Source organism: Notolepis coatsorum (assembly GCF_963971535.1).
Source record: "Notolepis coatsorum genome assembly, chromosome: 2".
In the NCBI taxonomy this organism is placed as follows: Eukaryota; Metazoa; Chordata; class Actinopteri; order Aulopiformes; family Paralepididae; genus Notolepis; species Notolepis coatsorum.
The window spans coordinates 76,553,224-76,569,023 of NC_140166.1; the positions used below are offsets into that span (position 1 = coordinate 76,553,224).

Consider the following 15,800-nt stretch of genomic DNA (forward strand, 5'->3'; position numbering starts at 1 on the left):
GTGGAGGCAGCCAGTCGCATCTTTTCACCTGCCAGCGCGGACTCTCATTTTGGCGAGGAGTAACGTGTAGGAGGCTCACACTGCCCCCGCCATTTTCCTGTCTCTGCTGTGCAGGCGCCCCCCCCCCAACCGACCTGTAGGAGTCGCTGTTTATAACGTCCAGATTACCACACATCGACTTCCCACCCGCTAACTCTGCCAATTGAGTCAGTATGACGGCCGGCCCAAGCCGGAGGCAACGCCGACAGCCGGATTCGATACCGGTGTCTCATGCGTTGGTGACGAGCGCAATGTCCGCTGCGCCACCCAGCCGCTCTTTCATCTGTAACTCTATAACTCTTCCTTGGATAAGTAAAAGTTTTTCCCTTCTTTTTTTTTGGGGGATAACACAAACTCGTGAAAGTCATCAGCAGCGAACGAACACCAGGATCTGCTGACCCCTCAAACGCACTGGCATCGGTCCAGCAGAGCTTGTGTCTCTGATCTGAGCCACAGACCATGTCAGGTGTCTCCAGTGAGTTCAGATCAGGGGCTGGAAGAACTACCCAAATCCTTTACACCAGCCGATCACATGTTCTGTATGCAAAACCTTTTTTTTCCCTCTTTAAAGTAACTAGTAACTGCAGGGTTCAGATACATGTAGTGGAGTAAAACGAAGTCGTTGTGCCTACCTGGTCGCGTCTATGCCAAATACAACGCAGTTCGGTTTCCGGGTTCCTCTGATTGGCCACGACGCCCACGTGACCCCGCGCTAGCACGCCCCTTTATCCACGCCTGCTGCTACGCCGTGCCAAGCTCGCCTGTGTGTTGCAGCGCGGCAGAGGTCCCTGTGTGTTCTCGCTTCCTCAATTTATACGCATGGAAGTATTGACTACGCCGTAACGAATCATTAAAAAAATATACCGTTAACTGGAATATGTTGTTTCTTTACACATATGTTGGATTGTGTAATTGGTTTGTCATGACAAGAGTGCCATTGCGCGTGATGCGTGACAATATTATAAAATACAATATTATAAATTCATGACAAACCAATTACATAATCCAAAATATGTGTAAAGAAACAACATATTCCAGTTAACGGTATATTTTTTTAATGATTCGTTACGGCGTAGTCAATACTTCCATGCGTATAAATTGAGGAAGCGAGAACACACAGGGACCTCTGCTGCTCTGCCGCGCGCTGCAACACACAGAGGATAAGGGGCCGTGCTAGCGCGGGGTCACGTGGGCGTCGTGGCCAATCAGAGGAACCCGGAAACCGAACTGCGTTGTATTTAACATAGACGCTACCTGGTCGTCTGGGGAGGGTGGAGACTAACACACGCCTCCTCTGATACAATGTAGAGTCGCCAGCTGCTTCTTTTCACCTGACAGCGAGGAGTTTCACTGGGAGAACGTAACGTGCACAGAGGTTCACGCTATCTCCTCCCAGATCTCCTCCCTGCTGAACAGGCACCCCTACTGACCAGTAGGAGTCGCTGTTGCAACAACCGGGACTCATACCCCACATGCGTTCTGCCTGTGTTTAATTCTTGCAAACTAAAATATTGATTATTATTATGCCGTGGTCGAAAAAAGGTGCAGCTAAAGCAGAATGTGACAATTACTTTGAAATTAGTAAAAGTATCAACTCCAAAAATGGAAATACTTCCATTACTGCTGTAAACCTAAAACGGTGCTTGACTTCATGCACCTACTATAGTTAATTTCCACTGACTTCAAGTACCAGTTACTTTCCACTGACGTAATGTACCAGTTACTTCCCACCCCTGGTTTAGCCCAGTGTTTACTGCCTGCTGGTTTAGCCCAGTGTTTACTGCCTGCTGGTTTAGCCCAGTGTTTACTGCCTGCTGGTTTAGCCCAGTGTTTACTGCCTGTTGGTTTAGCCCAGTGTTTACAGAAGCGGACAGTGCCGGTTAGCCTAGACATTGTCCAACTAACAATGGTATCAAAGCACCTCAAAGGCGCTAAAAAACAAAATTACAAACATCACAAAACAAACTGGTCAGACTACTGCTTGACCTTACTACTAGAACCCACCTCACCCCTGCCCACTTTGACTACCTAGGATGTTTTAGAGTAGACGACAGAGTACAGCAACTTGCAATGGGCCTGGTCTACAAGATACACTACACCACTAAGGTACCCATGTACATGTCAAAATACTTCCCAAAGGTCAGTGAATACCACGACTACAACACCAGAGGGAGCTCCACAAATCATGTTAAACCCAGATTCGGCTCAAACAAGGGACTAAACACGTTTCGCAATTATGCCACATCAATGTGGAACGCCCTACCCACAGCTGTAAAGGAATGTGAATCACTACCCACATTCAAAACCACTCTCAAAGAGCACCTACGGGAGACTGCAATTCGAAACTGGCCCCTGTAAATGTCCAAACTCAACCCCCTCCAATGTACAGCCCCCCCCCCCCCCAAAACTTTCAATCAATCAATCAACACCTTTCCCAAAGGCTAACCGTCACTGTCCGCTTCCATTCATTGCGCTAAGCTAGGCTAACATGCAGCCAGATCGCTTTCTACTGAACGCACAGAGAGGAAACTGGTATCTATCTTCTTGTCTCCCTCTGGAGAAAACGATAAGCTAATTTCCCAAAATGTTGCCGTGTTCCTTTACCATGGGTGTAGTTGATAAACCAAATGTAGGCTCCGTCTACACTCTGTGGTCATAGTCAGACAGTAGGTGCTCTCCCCCTCTTACAAAAATAGCACGACAATAACACTGATCACACCAGTGCGCCACACAGACTTACGGTGCCAAACAGGAACTTCCTGACCATGCAGAGGATCAGGTAGGCCCAGAATATGTGCAGGAAGAGGAGAACCACCAGCATGACGTTGAAGAAGTAGTAGCCAAAGAAGGCGGGGTAGACCTCGACGGGATAGACCCAGGTACAGTGGATCAGCCTGGAACACAGTAAGATCGAGATGAGTTAAACATGTTTGTCACAGTTACATCACATTTCCCAGTGGGTTTCACAGGACCTCATTATGATGGCTCTTGACCTGAACCCTCAATGAGGATAACGGGGGGGGAAACTCTTTTCAAGGAGAGATCCCCCCAACAAGGATGGTACAATTAATCTATGTTTTTTTTATCCTCCAACTATTGCTTCCCTCGGAAAAGAGGGTGGGGTTTGAGATAGGTCAATAGATGCTAGTGGGCAACTGATGATTAGCAATAACAATTATTAGAGAATATGAGAAAATTTGAGAATATGTCTGAAACTTCTAAATGTATTGTCTTTGTTGGTTTCTATAGAGTTAATCAGAGTCATTGATGACATAAAAAGGTACATTTCTGATTGTTTTACCAATTAGTTCACAACCTTGTTTGAAAGGTGACCTTGTATTGAAGTGGGGACATTCCTGTGACAACAGCTGTTAAAAGTGTGTGTTTTTTTACATTGTACGTTTACTGTAAGGAAGAGTGCAAACACCTTCATTCCTCAAGGGGAAATAGAGTCCCCACTAGTTCGTGGCACAAGTCTCCCTTGGTCATTTTTCTGATTGTTACAGATGATGACAAGTACAGAATAAAAGCTTTCAAATGATGAGTCATACATTGAAATCTGAAAAATATTTGAAAAAGATATTATTATTTGAATCTAGTTAAACCTCAAGTCTCAGAGCAGAGAAAAAGAAGAGAAAATCCTAGGTGTCACAAACTGCCTTTTTAAACACAAGTTTAGAAACTATTTAGAGATACTATAACTGTTAGCTGTTACAGTAAATATGTTCTTAAACATTCAAACTGTGATGATATGGAAAATATATATATATGGGGGAAAAAAGGCGCACACACATCAAATTGCGTGGCTTACCAGAATGGGAAGATGATGAGGCGCGTGACCATGAACACAGCGGCGAACACAACAAACAGAGTGTTGCACGTCTTCTCCCACTTGGCGTAGTTAAACAGCTTGGCAGACTGGAACACGGAGGAAGCAAGACACTGTAGTTACCCTCTGTGTCACAACATAAGGTCTGACGGAGGTAATCAGACTAACTTTTAAAAAAAACTTTTTTCTCCTTATTTTCTATTTTTCTCCCATCCCAATTTCGTGTTTCCAATTCTCCCCTCCCCTGTCTTGAACGTTGCTCGCATATGCCCCCCACAGGTCGGTTGTAGGGAGGATAGAAGCCTTGCATCACGTGTCCCCTCCGGTACACGAGGAGGCAGCCTGTCGCATCTTTTCACCTGCCAGCGCGGACTCTCATTGACGAGGTGTAATGCATGGGAGGCTCACACTACCCCCGCCACTTCCTGTCTCTGCTGTGTAGGCGTCCCCCAACCGACCTGTAGGAGTCGCTGTCCACAACGTCCAGATTAGCACCCATTGACTTCCACCCGCTGACTCTGCCAATTGAGCCAGTATGACGGCCGGCCCAAGCCGGAGGCAATGCTGACACCCGGATTCGAGACCGGAGTCTCTTGCATTGGTGACGAGCGCAATCTCCGCTGCGCCACCCAGCCGCCCCCTCGTAATCAGACTAATATATACTGTATATATATATATGTAACGGATGGTACCACGAAGCGCAGTCATGAAGGACTTCAGATGTTGTGAAGTGACTGGGGCGAGTAGCGGTGCTCTGGGTTAAACTCACTCTCACCCTCAAAAGACACATAGACACGTTACAAAGCAGTGAGTTCACCTCTTGGTATAGCGGTCTGTGCTGTTGCCCGCGGCGTGGGAGACCCGGGTTCGAAACTCCCTCGGGGCATCGAAGTTTAAGGTGACGATGTCACAACAGTTACATACACAGTACTGTGGGAGATAAAACTCCCTTCAGCCACCTCTCTTTGATCTCCCTCACCCATCTTCCCTTCCTACCCTCATCCCTCATTCTTAACCCCAACAAACCCTCCCCCAGCTTCCCCCAAAATGTCATGACACCCTTATACCTATGGCCCCCACCCCTCTCAGTTTTGTAGGTATGAAGATGTTCCTCATTCAGTGGGGGTTCTCTCACTCCGGGTGTCCCAGCTAGTCACCTCGTCGAGAGTCATCCAGCCAACTCTGACTATTTCTGTATCGATACTTTGAGTTAATAAACCGTATTAACCAGGTCTCTTCTGACTGAGTAAGTTGTTCAGCTTCGGCTATTTTCCACCACCTCTATAGTACCACGTTCAAAACCCCCCCGACCCCCAGAACAACCTGCGTCGAGCTTCGGGGTATTTATTCTGAACTGGAAAGGTTCCACAGGGATGTCGCATCGTGCTGGTTCCTGTTATTTGTCTGCTATTACACTGAATCTCTGAGTCATCTAATACTCCATTCCGATTTTTGTCAAACTAACGCATTCTGTGGTCTGTTACTTGTGAATAATGACTGCTGTGATGATAACGGACCTGCATTTATTTACGTCGGTATGGCAACAGTTTGAGTTCTGTTGGACTATTTTCACGAGCTTTGTAATAAAACCATGACGATGACTATTGAGTGTCAAATGATGAATGTCTTCGGTGGGTAGTTGTGAAATAAGCAGGATACACAACCCCTCACTTATTTGCAGCCCAACTTTGCTTCGCTCTAACACTGGAGACTGGATACTGCGTCTAGAAGAAGCAACTGTAAGTACCTGCACACTAAAATATGACCTCAAAAAGCAGACATGACGCTGAGATCCATATACACAGGGGTGTAAGAAGTACCCAGAAATTATACTTAAGTGAAAGTATGGGTACCGTCTCAAAATCGTACTCAAGTAAAAGTCAGAGTATCTGGCTAAAAACACACTTGAGTAAAAGTTTAAAAAGTTTCTACTATTAAAACTTTTTTTCTGACTGTCTATTCTTCTGATAGCAGGTGTTTAATCAAAGATCCCCACTTTCTAGTCTTGCACAAGGACCAATCAGCATGGGTATGGGCGGGTTCATTTCCCATTGATGGGGATTTGATTGGCTGTTTTTAAATAAAGTGCGGCCGCAGGATTAATAGCGTTAACGTTAGTTCGGCCAGAGGAACAAATATACTAATTCAAATGGTTGGACCTGCAAGATTTGTACTTTGTAGGTCTGCATTTTAAATGTAAGGAGTCAAAACCAGTTTTTTCCCCCTCTGAAATGTAATTGAGTAAAAGTACAAGTATACAAACCTAATAATACTTGAGTAAAGTACAAATCCCCAAAAACAGTACTTAAGTATTGTAACAAAGTACAATTACTCAAGTACTTTACGTTCAACGGAACAGGAGCTGGATCCATCGATGCCTGCCGGCCTGCTTCATATCGACTCCGTCTGCCATATTGTCTCCTGATTTTATCTGTCTTGCCTTTTCTTTTTTTATATATATACTATCCCCATCCTCCACAACAGGTTTCCATTTGAATAAAGGTACAAACAAACAAACAACAACAACAACAACAACAACAACAACAACAACAACAACAACAACAACAACAACAACAACAACAACAACAACAACAAAGAAAGACTCCGGTCTGACCTCCAGTAAGACATCGGACGTGTCGTGGACCAGCATGACCAGGGTTCCTATTCGGATGTAGTTGACACACCAGGAGAAGGAGAGCAGGGTCAGAGTGGCCAGGTGGTGGACGATCTGTTCCTTAAAGTCCTGAGGAGGGAGACAACAACGTCTTGGCTCCTTGTGACACTGTAAGCAAGCAATACGCTCTAAAACGACACGCTTAAATGATGGGGTTGTCTCCCTAACGTGACACATAATTGGCTATTTTCACACTACATTTCTGAGTTATCCGAGGGTTAATTGTCCCATTAACCCCGGGTTCACTCTACAGTTAACCCCAGGGTTCGCTCAACACTTAACCCCGGGGTTAACAAGCTTCTCACACATGCCAAGTCCAACGAGGGAGGATCCTGGGCGGATATAATTATACATGCAAGGGTCAGCCGTGGGAAATCAGCGGAGGAACAACGTAATGCCACAGGGGTTATGCTAACAAACAAAAACAGAGACCCAATAAAGTGCACCTGTGTGAAAGGTTTTGCTCCTGAACTACACTGTAAAAAAAAAATTCACAGGAAATTCACTGTATTATTTTACAGATTACTTTAGTTTTTCCTACTTTAAGTGTAAATGCCATAAAAATACAGTAAATGACCTTTTATCAAAATATTAACCATTAAATAAAGGTTGTAATCTGTAAATGTATTTGATTTGACTTTAATTTGACAGTAAGTATTTGGTTGCTGCCAGACATTTACAGTTTTTTTTTACTGTCTTCTTTTATTTTTACAGTGTACAGTGTGACACTCGCTCTCACTCTCACATTATTGTGAAAAGAAGAAGGTTGTTATTTAGGAACAAGAAGAGAAATTACTAAAATATATTTAATTTACATTAAACGTCCTCAACTGGAAGCCATTCATCGTGACCAGGCTTAACACTCAACTACTTAATGTGACTACACAGACAATGGATGTCATTCTATCTAGTGCGTTCCATTTTTCACTTTTATGTCACTGTGTAAACACCACGTTGCACCATGGTATTGGAAGGGGGGGGGGCACATTCAAAGTGCCAATTTGACAGAAATATCGGCTGTCAGACTCAGGGAATCTGATGTTGACTTGATTGATTGATTGATGTCTTTATTGAAGCAATAAAACAAGAATTGTGCAATACAATACAAAGAATATTGATCAAAAGGATAAAAACACAATAAAGCCCTAGAGCTTGTTTCCATTGTGGTCCTTCTGAAGTGAAGTGAATGTACATAAAACAATCATAAAACAAGATACAATATATAAAACAAAAACAATACTTCACATCAATAGAGACCTCACCAAATAACAAGGGGTCTCATTCCTGAACGGATTTACGACAAAAAATTTGCTCTCAGGCAAATGTCTGCCAATTTAAGACATATTAGGGCTAGTAGCGAGATTCCCCAAATTTTCCTGGGATCGGATTTGGCCGTGGCTGAGAGCAGAATTTAAGAGTGCTGAGGATCACACTTATGATTGATTGACTGATTGAACATTTTGTTAACTTGACAGACTGTGTTCTCCATGTTCTTAATGGCTTTATTTGAAAGGAATCATAGTGATTCCTTCATGTCAACCCTATACAGGCCTCCTTGGAATTAATTACTTAATCATAATTAAAATAAATATGACGGTGCGGCCGGGTAGTGCAGCGGACTAAGCGTCTGTCTACCACCACAGAGACAGTGGGATCGAATCCAGCTGTGGTGCTTCCGGGTTGGCCGACCGTCCATACTAACACAATTGGCAGTGTTAGCGGGTGGGAAACCCGGTGAGGGTGGGTCCTGTTCGTTGTAAACAGCGACTCCTACAGTTCGGTCGGGGCGCCTGCACAGCAAGGGAAGGATCTGGGAGAGGTAGTGTGACCTTCCACACGTTACACTCTCCCAGTGAGAGTCCGCGCTGCCAGGTGAAAAGAAGCGGTGGGCTGGGTACACATGTGTCGGAGGAAGCATGTGATAGTCTCCGCCCTCCCGGACCGACAGTAGGGGGTAGAGTGCGCAACGACCAGGAAATTATGCGGATGTCGGAAAAATAAATTATATGGATTCATCTGATCACAGGGCAGCTGGATTAACCATATCTGAACCAGCTATTTTGGACAAATGTATAATTACTTTAATTACTCAGATATTCAAACACAATTATGCAATTATTGTGAAATTATTGAAAATAATAATTATTTAATGCCTTCTGTGGAATTTGTATTTCTTATTTGTTACATATCTGTTTTATTGATTAATTATACATTTGAAAGAATGCAGGTTATAGCCAACATGATTGGTACAATGGGACAGACATTTGTTTGATATAGCTATAACTTGCATTCCTTCAAATGTATCATTAATCAATAAAACAGATATTGAAATACACTATGTAGCCTACTACTACACCAACACTGCAAATGACAGTGGATAAATAAATAAATAAATAAGAACTAAAGCTAATCGTGTGGAAATAGACTGCATTAATATTCCATAAGTCTTGTGTGCGCCAGTATGGCCTACGTGTCTAAAGCCCTTCCCATAGTCGAGCGGACCGTACACGGAGAAGACTCCCGCGGGCTCAAAGCTGACCCAAAGGGTACTCAAAGCAGACCCAAAGCAGAGTCCAAGTGCGAAGCTCCTATTTTCTGACACGCGGGCGTCCGCGGCGCCCACTTGGTGTCACACAAACTGGCGCGAGGTGTAAACTGGTGTAAACTGGCGCGAGACATGTAGGAAATTGGTCCGCGGAGATCCGCTGGACTATGAAAGCTCAAAGAGTCCAGTGGACCTCCGCAGAGTCCAGTCCGTGTACAGTCCGCTCGACTATGGGAGCACCTTAATGAATGAACAGTATAGGCTTATATTATTCTAGTTACTTGTTTCATTAGGATTTAGTAGATACTATATATACAGTATATGCTCTGCCCTACGTACAGTAAGTACAGTACTGTACACATATTTTTTTTTGATCCACTTTTTCTCCCACTTTTCTATATTTTCTCCCATCCCAATTTCGTATCATCCGATTCAACCCTCCCCTGTCACGAACGCTGTTTCTTGCCTCCCACAAGCCGGCTGCAATGTGGACTAAGTCATACATAGCACAAGTCCCCTCCGGTACTTGAGGTAACAGCAGTCGCATCTTTTCACCTGCGCAGCTCGATCTCTCAGTGGCGAGGAGTAACGCGTGGGAGGCTCACGCTGCCCCCGACACTTCCTGATTCTACTGCGCAGGCGCACCAACCGACCTGTAGGAGTCGCTGTCCACAACGCCCGATCCCCACCCTTCAGTTTCCCTCCCCGTAATACGGCCAATGTGTATTACTGTGGACGACCAGCTAAACTGAAAGCAAATGTGGAGCGCTGGGCTCGAACAGGCGAGCCCAGCGTCTCCAGATTTTGTGGCGAGCGCCTTGCCCACTACGCCACGTAGCCGCCCCAGTACTGTACACATATTAAGGCCGCCAGAGTCGGGCGTACCATGAGCGGACTGCATGGTGGACTGTACTATACGGTCTACGGGGCGGGCAGCGCAGTGTCTTTCCTGCTCTCCTAATGAAACAAGTCATTGGAATAATATAAGCCTATACTGCGTTCATTCATTACGTGTGTAGGCTATACAGTACTGCGCGCGCGTGCGCGCTGCGGCAGGTGTACCATGAGCTGTACTATATGATGACAATACATTAATCTAATCTCATTTTGATGGGTCGCAAACTCGCAAAGCGCTTCTGCATATCGGCCACCATTTTCACACGGCTGCATCGTCAGTTGCATTCTAATGAGCTGGACAGGTGTGTCTAACTATTGACTTTTTGCGATTTCATCTGCACACTGCCCTATTGGCTGCATTATAAGGAGCTTCGGACAGGGACGCGCGTCCACGTTTCAGACTGGTGAAATTCCTCATCGCGGCATCTCAGCTCAGATCGTTTGAGCCACTTAAGACATCTTCCCCACGCGTTGGGGACTCACAATGAACTTGTCGTAGATTCTGTCTCAGTCGGTTCCAAGATAAGTCTTCCAAGAGAACTCTTTGGAAAATATTCGGGAATGAGACCCAATGACCCTACAGGGGTTCCAATACTTAAAACCAATACAGGGGACAGAAAGAAACAGGAATTCGAGTCATATATCCCCATTTGCAGAATTTCATTGGCTACAAAGTGGCCAATAATTTTCACGAGTCAGACGTAATTTGCACCGATTACCGGAACGCAAAACCGGAATAGTGACTTTTCATGAATGTCGCTCGTTGGTTGTTTTTTCTTATTCCCGTTCGATTGTGAGCACATAATACCTTGAGTAAGGTATCAATCAAACAGTGACAATCTTAGCTTTCAAGCAATGTATTGGTTCATTGGCATAAAATCATTGGATTGCCTTAAAAACGAGGCCAAAGTGCCGCGAGTGCAAAACGGGACGGCTCCGTCACGGTGACAGTTAAGTGGCTAAGAACCATTTTGTTAAGGAGGTCTTGAAGGTAGACCTGGAAGCAAGTAGCTTTATACGTTCAGGTAGTCTGTTCCATAAAATTGCTGCAGACCATAAAAAGGTACATTTGCCCATTAAAGATTTAAATTTGAAGGGTACAATTAATATGGATTATAATGGGGGCTACAGTACTTTCTTTATTGCACATAGTGGGAGACAATGGAGTAGAAGGTTTAGTTTGGCAGCTTAAATGCAGAGGTTTCACTAGTAGGCATGTCTGTCTTGAGGTTTACCCGAGTTTTCTATATTACAAAGGTTTTAGTCACTGATGCAGAATAGTTATTAATGCTAACATTTACATATTATTACCACATCAAAATGCTTACAATTAACAAGTTCATTGTGTGTTGTATTTGCTATTATGGGTTTTACCAGGAAACAATCATTAGGCGTTGGGCTGTGCTTTGTAACACCACTTATTGACTGACTTCTTGTCATTTTATGTGCCAACTGGAGCCCTTAGATCGACCACAGCCGCCCTCCTTAATGTACCCATTATAAATAAAACAAAAAAAAAGCGATGAGTGCGCTTTCAGCTACTACGCCCCAAAACTCTGGAACCCAGCAGACTCGTTTGGCACTTTTTTACAGCTCAAAACTAAATTAATTATTACTATTATTATATTGTCTTATTTTTCTTTATTTCTATGATCATTTATCATTATTAAAAAAAAAAAAAACGTATGTTATATTTTACTGTTATTTAACACTTTCTTCGCCAGGCTTATGTACATCATTATACCATCCTCTGCCAGCTCTATTTGTCTATGGAGAAGTTCCCCTTCTTTGCAGGGCTATAACTTTTTAAATTGTATTGCTAAATTGACATTACTATGGCCCATTCAAGATCAAGTATCTATTGTTCAGGGTGTAGCAACGTTATACTTTTTCATTCACATATTCATACTAAAATACGGTCTAAAGTATAAGTATGTTTTTATCGTTTTCTGCAGCTTTCTGCAGAACGTGATTTATAGCCCTAAATGCATTATATTGATGATTGTATACAGTTTGATAGCGATCGGCGCGAGATAAAACATTTCAAATGGACGTGCTTCTAGAAGTTACTACTTATCATCTGATGTTGACCGGATGGGGGGGGGGGGGGGGTCGTTTATAATTCCGTGGCCAACGTTAGATGATTAATCTAGTGTGGGTGATATGATCATTAGAGCAGTTTGTATCGAACACGTTAAAAAGAAACGCTGAAACTCACCGTAGCTTCCTCGTAGCGTTGGGCGATGAGCGCGGAGCAAAAATATTCCTATTATGGGATGTTGAAATATGCGATCCATCTCCAGGTTGTATAATAGTATATATGTCCAAATCATGTTGTTTATCGAGTTATTGGTAACGGATTGCTATTCATTGTGTCTAGCTCGAGTCCCGGGACTATTAGCGAGTGATCGGACCGAATTGGAATGAGCACCAGCTTCCGTTTCCGGTTTCCGGTTTGGGCGATCCGCCGATCGGCCACCAGATGGCGCTCTTGAACCGTTGGAGAGTTGAGAGGGGATCAACAGTAGATCTCAAGTCTCCGGGGGATAAATATGATTGCGATCACAGATTTTTGAAATATTGATCTCAATGACGTGTTACGGCGTCATTGGCAGAATTAGCATGGCGGGGAATGACGAGTTTAGGCGTCCTTGGCAGAGAAAGTGTTAATTTGTTCTCATTGTTTGCTGTCTAAATTAGCTATTTTATTATTTTAACTATTTCCTTTTTCAGTCTTTCAGTCTCTATTATTTTATTTGTAATTTCTTATTGTCTTGTGTTATTGTCTTACTTTTCGTCTTATTCTGCTATTTTTACTATCTTATCTAATTGTTTTATTACCCTTTTTATCATTTTAATGTCTTATCATTTCCATCCTCATTTTACGAGTGTTTATAATAATTTTCTTAAATTTGTATCCTTGTGTTTAGTTTTTTGTGTAAAGCACTTTGAGCTTCAATCTGTATTGAATGGTGCTATAAATAAAGTTTATTATTATTATTATTATTATTATTATTATTATTATTATTATTATTATTATTATTATTATTATTATTATTATTATTATTATTATTATTATTATTATTATTATTATTATTATTATTGACTTGCACTGCTGCCACATTTTTCCAAAAGCATGAAAGAGGGACACAAACCGGTGATGTTTTCAGGTCACCTGTCAATCATCTTTTACATTTGACTGGTAGTTTGGTAGTCAAATTACTTTTACCCATTTAGTTATTTTTTATTCTGATGAATTTTGAATATTGAAATTCAGACTTTATTTATTTTTTAGTTTGCACCCCTTTCCATTCCAGGGTACGACACGGTGTCAGAGGTGTAATGAAGTGAAACAGGAAGAGATTGAGAAGCGGGAGAGCAGAGGGACTCGGACACCTGACACCTACCTTCCTCTTCACATCAAACGTAACGCTGAAGAGTAGAGATCCGTAGAAACCCATCTCCAAAATATAGTACCAGTACTGGGAACCCAGCATGGACTGGAGAGAGGAGAGAGAGAGAGAGAGAGAGAGAGAGAGAGAGAGAGAGAGAGAGAGAGAGAGAGAGAGAGAGAGAGAGAGAGAGAGAGAGAGAGGGGGGGGGGGGGGGGGGGGGGGGAGACGAGAGGGAGGGAGAGAGAGGGGGGGGAGAGAGAGGGGGGAGAGGGAGAGAGATCATTAATCATTATGGTCATTATGAGAATGCTAAATAATTTGTTTTAATAAAAAACAGGAGACAGGGTGAGATTCAGGAAGTAAGAGACAGACAGAAAAAAAGAGAGAGAAAGAGAGAAAGAGAGAGAGAGAGAGAGAGAGAGAGGAGAGAGAGAGAGAGAGGAGAGAGAGAGAGAGAGAGGGATGAGGTGTAACATGAAGCAACAGTGAATCTCAGCCCTGCAAAGAGGACAGTAAACAAAACCACGTCTCGGCAGACCGTGTCTCTTTGTCTTCTGGCCTGAAGGAAGAAACTCCACCCAGCTCTCTCTCTGCACTGTGTGGCTGGCTTCACGTACCAGCATATCTCAGTTCAGCCCCAGCTCTCTCTGCACTGTGTGGCTGGCTTCACGTACCACAAGCATATCTCAGTTCAGCCCCATCTCTCTCTGCACCGTGTGGCTGGCTTCACGTACCAGCATATCTCAGTTCAGCCCCATCTCTCTCTGCACTGTGTGGCTGGCTTCACGTACCACCAGCATATCTCAGTTCAGCCCCAGCTCTCTCTGCACCGTGTGGCTGGCTTCACGTACCAGCATATCTCAGTTCAGCCCCAGCTCTCTCTGCACTGTGTGGCTGGCTTCACGTACCAGCATATCTCAGTTCAGCCCCAGCTCTCTCTGCACTGTGTGGCTGGCTTCACGTACCAGCATATCTTAGTTCAGCCCCATCTCTCTCTGCACTGTGTGGCTGGCTTCACGTACCAGCATATCTCAGTTCAGCCCCAGCTCTCTCTGCACTGTGTGGCTGGCTTCACGTACCAGCCCATCTCAGTTCAGCCCCAGCTCTCTCTGCACTGTGTGGCTGGCTTCACGTACCAGCATATCTCAGTTCAGCCCCATCTCTCTCTGCACTGTGTGGCTGGCTTCACGTACCAGCCCATCTCAGTTCAGCCCCATCTCTCTCTGCACCGTGTGGCTGGCTTCACGTACCAGCATATCTCAGTTCAGCCCCATCTCTCTCTGCACCGTGTGGCTGGCTTCACGTACCAGTCCATCTCAGTTCAGCCCCATCTCTCTCTGCACCGTGTGGCTGGCTTCACGTACCAGCCCATCTCAGTTCAGCCCCAGCTCTCTCTGCACCGTGTGGCTGGCTTCACGTACCAGCATATCTCAGTTCAGCCCCATCTCAGTTCAGCCCCAGCTCTCTCTGCACTGTGTGGCTGGCTTCACGTACCAGCATATCTCAGTTCAGCCCCATCTCAGTTCAGCCCCATCTCTCTCTGCACTGTGTGGCTGGCTTCACACGTACCAGCATATCTCAGTTCAGCCCCAGCTCTCTCTGCACTGTGTGGCTGGCTTCACGTACCAGCATATCTCAGTTCAGCCCCAAGCCCCTAAAAACATATGGTTGTTTTGTGGTATCGCTGCTGCTGGGTGAAAACCATATAGGGGCGGATTTCCGTGAGTTTTGCCGCAAGCGCATATGCTTGACTATGTATGGAATATGTACAGTGGCAGTGGCTCAGGAGGTAGAGTGGTCGTCTGGTGATCGGAAAGGTTCCCGGTTCGATTCCCGCTCCTCCCCGGGCTGTGTGTCGAAGTGTCCTTGAGCAAGACACCTACCGGTAATTGCAGGCTGGCACCTTGTATGGCCAAATGTGAGGAACAAAAATGTAAATGTAAAGTGCTTTGGATAAAAGAGAGATATACATTTACCATTTACAGTATGGTCCATGCTGACACTATTGAGACGCTAGGGCAGTGGTATGATGTTACAGAGACAGGAGGGTGGTGGCTAGAAGGCATCCTTACAGCGTATTAACAGTGTGCGTCAAGGTGCAGTGTTGACAGTGTGCGTCAAGGTGCAGTATTAACAGTGTGCGTCAAGGTGCAGTATTGACAGTGTGCGTCAAGGTGCAGTATTAACAGTGTGCGTCAAGGTGCAGTATTGACAGTGTGCGTCAAGGTGCAGTATTGACAGTGTGCGTCAAGGTGCAGTATTAACAGTGTGCGTCAAGGTGCAGCATATTAACAGTGTGCGTCAAGGTGCAGCATATTAACAGTGTGCGTCAAGGTGCAGTATTGACAGTGTGCGTCAAGGTGCAGTATTGACAGTGTGCGTCAAGGTGCAGTATTGACAATGTGCGTCAAGGTGCAGTAT

The 15,800-nt window shown here is 44.5% G+C and overlaps 1 protein-coding gene across 1 annotated transcript in view; it reads right to left on the reverse strand.

Annotated features, from left to right (window-relative positions):
- Nucleotides 1-15,800, reverse strand: part of cers3a (ceramide synthase 3a) — an 88,482-nt gene that overhangs the window by 20,349 nt on the left and 52,333 nt on the right. The window contains exons 7-10 of the mRNA XM_084338248.1: nt 13,392-13,484; nt 6,483-6,611; nt 3,851-3,957; nt 2,780-2,933 (exon numbers count right to left, since the gene is read on the reverse strand). Of these exons, the coding sequence (XP_084194374.1) occupies nt 2,780-2,933; nt 3,851-3,957; nt 6,483-6,611; nt 13,392-13,484 (483 nt within the window). The remainder of the gene's footprint in view (nt 1-2,779; nt 2,934-3,850; nt 3,958-6,482; nt 6,612-13,391; nt 13,485-15,800) is intronic.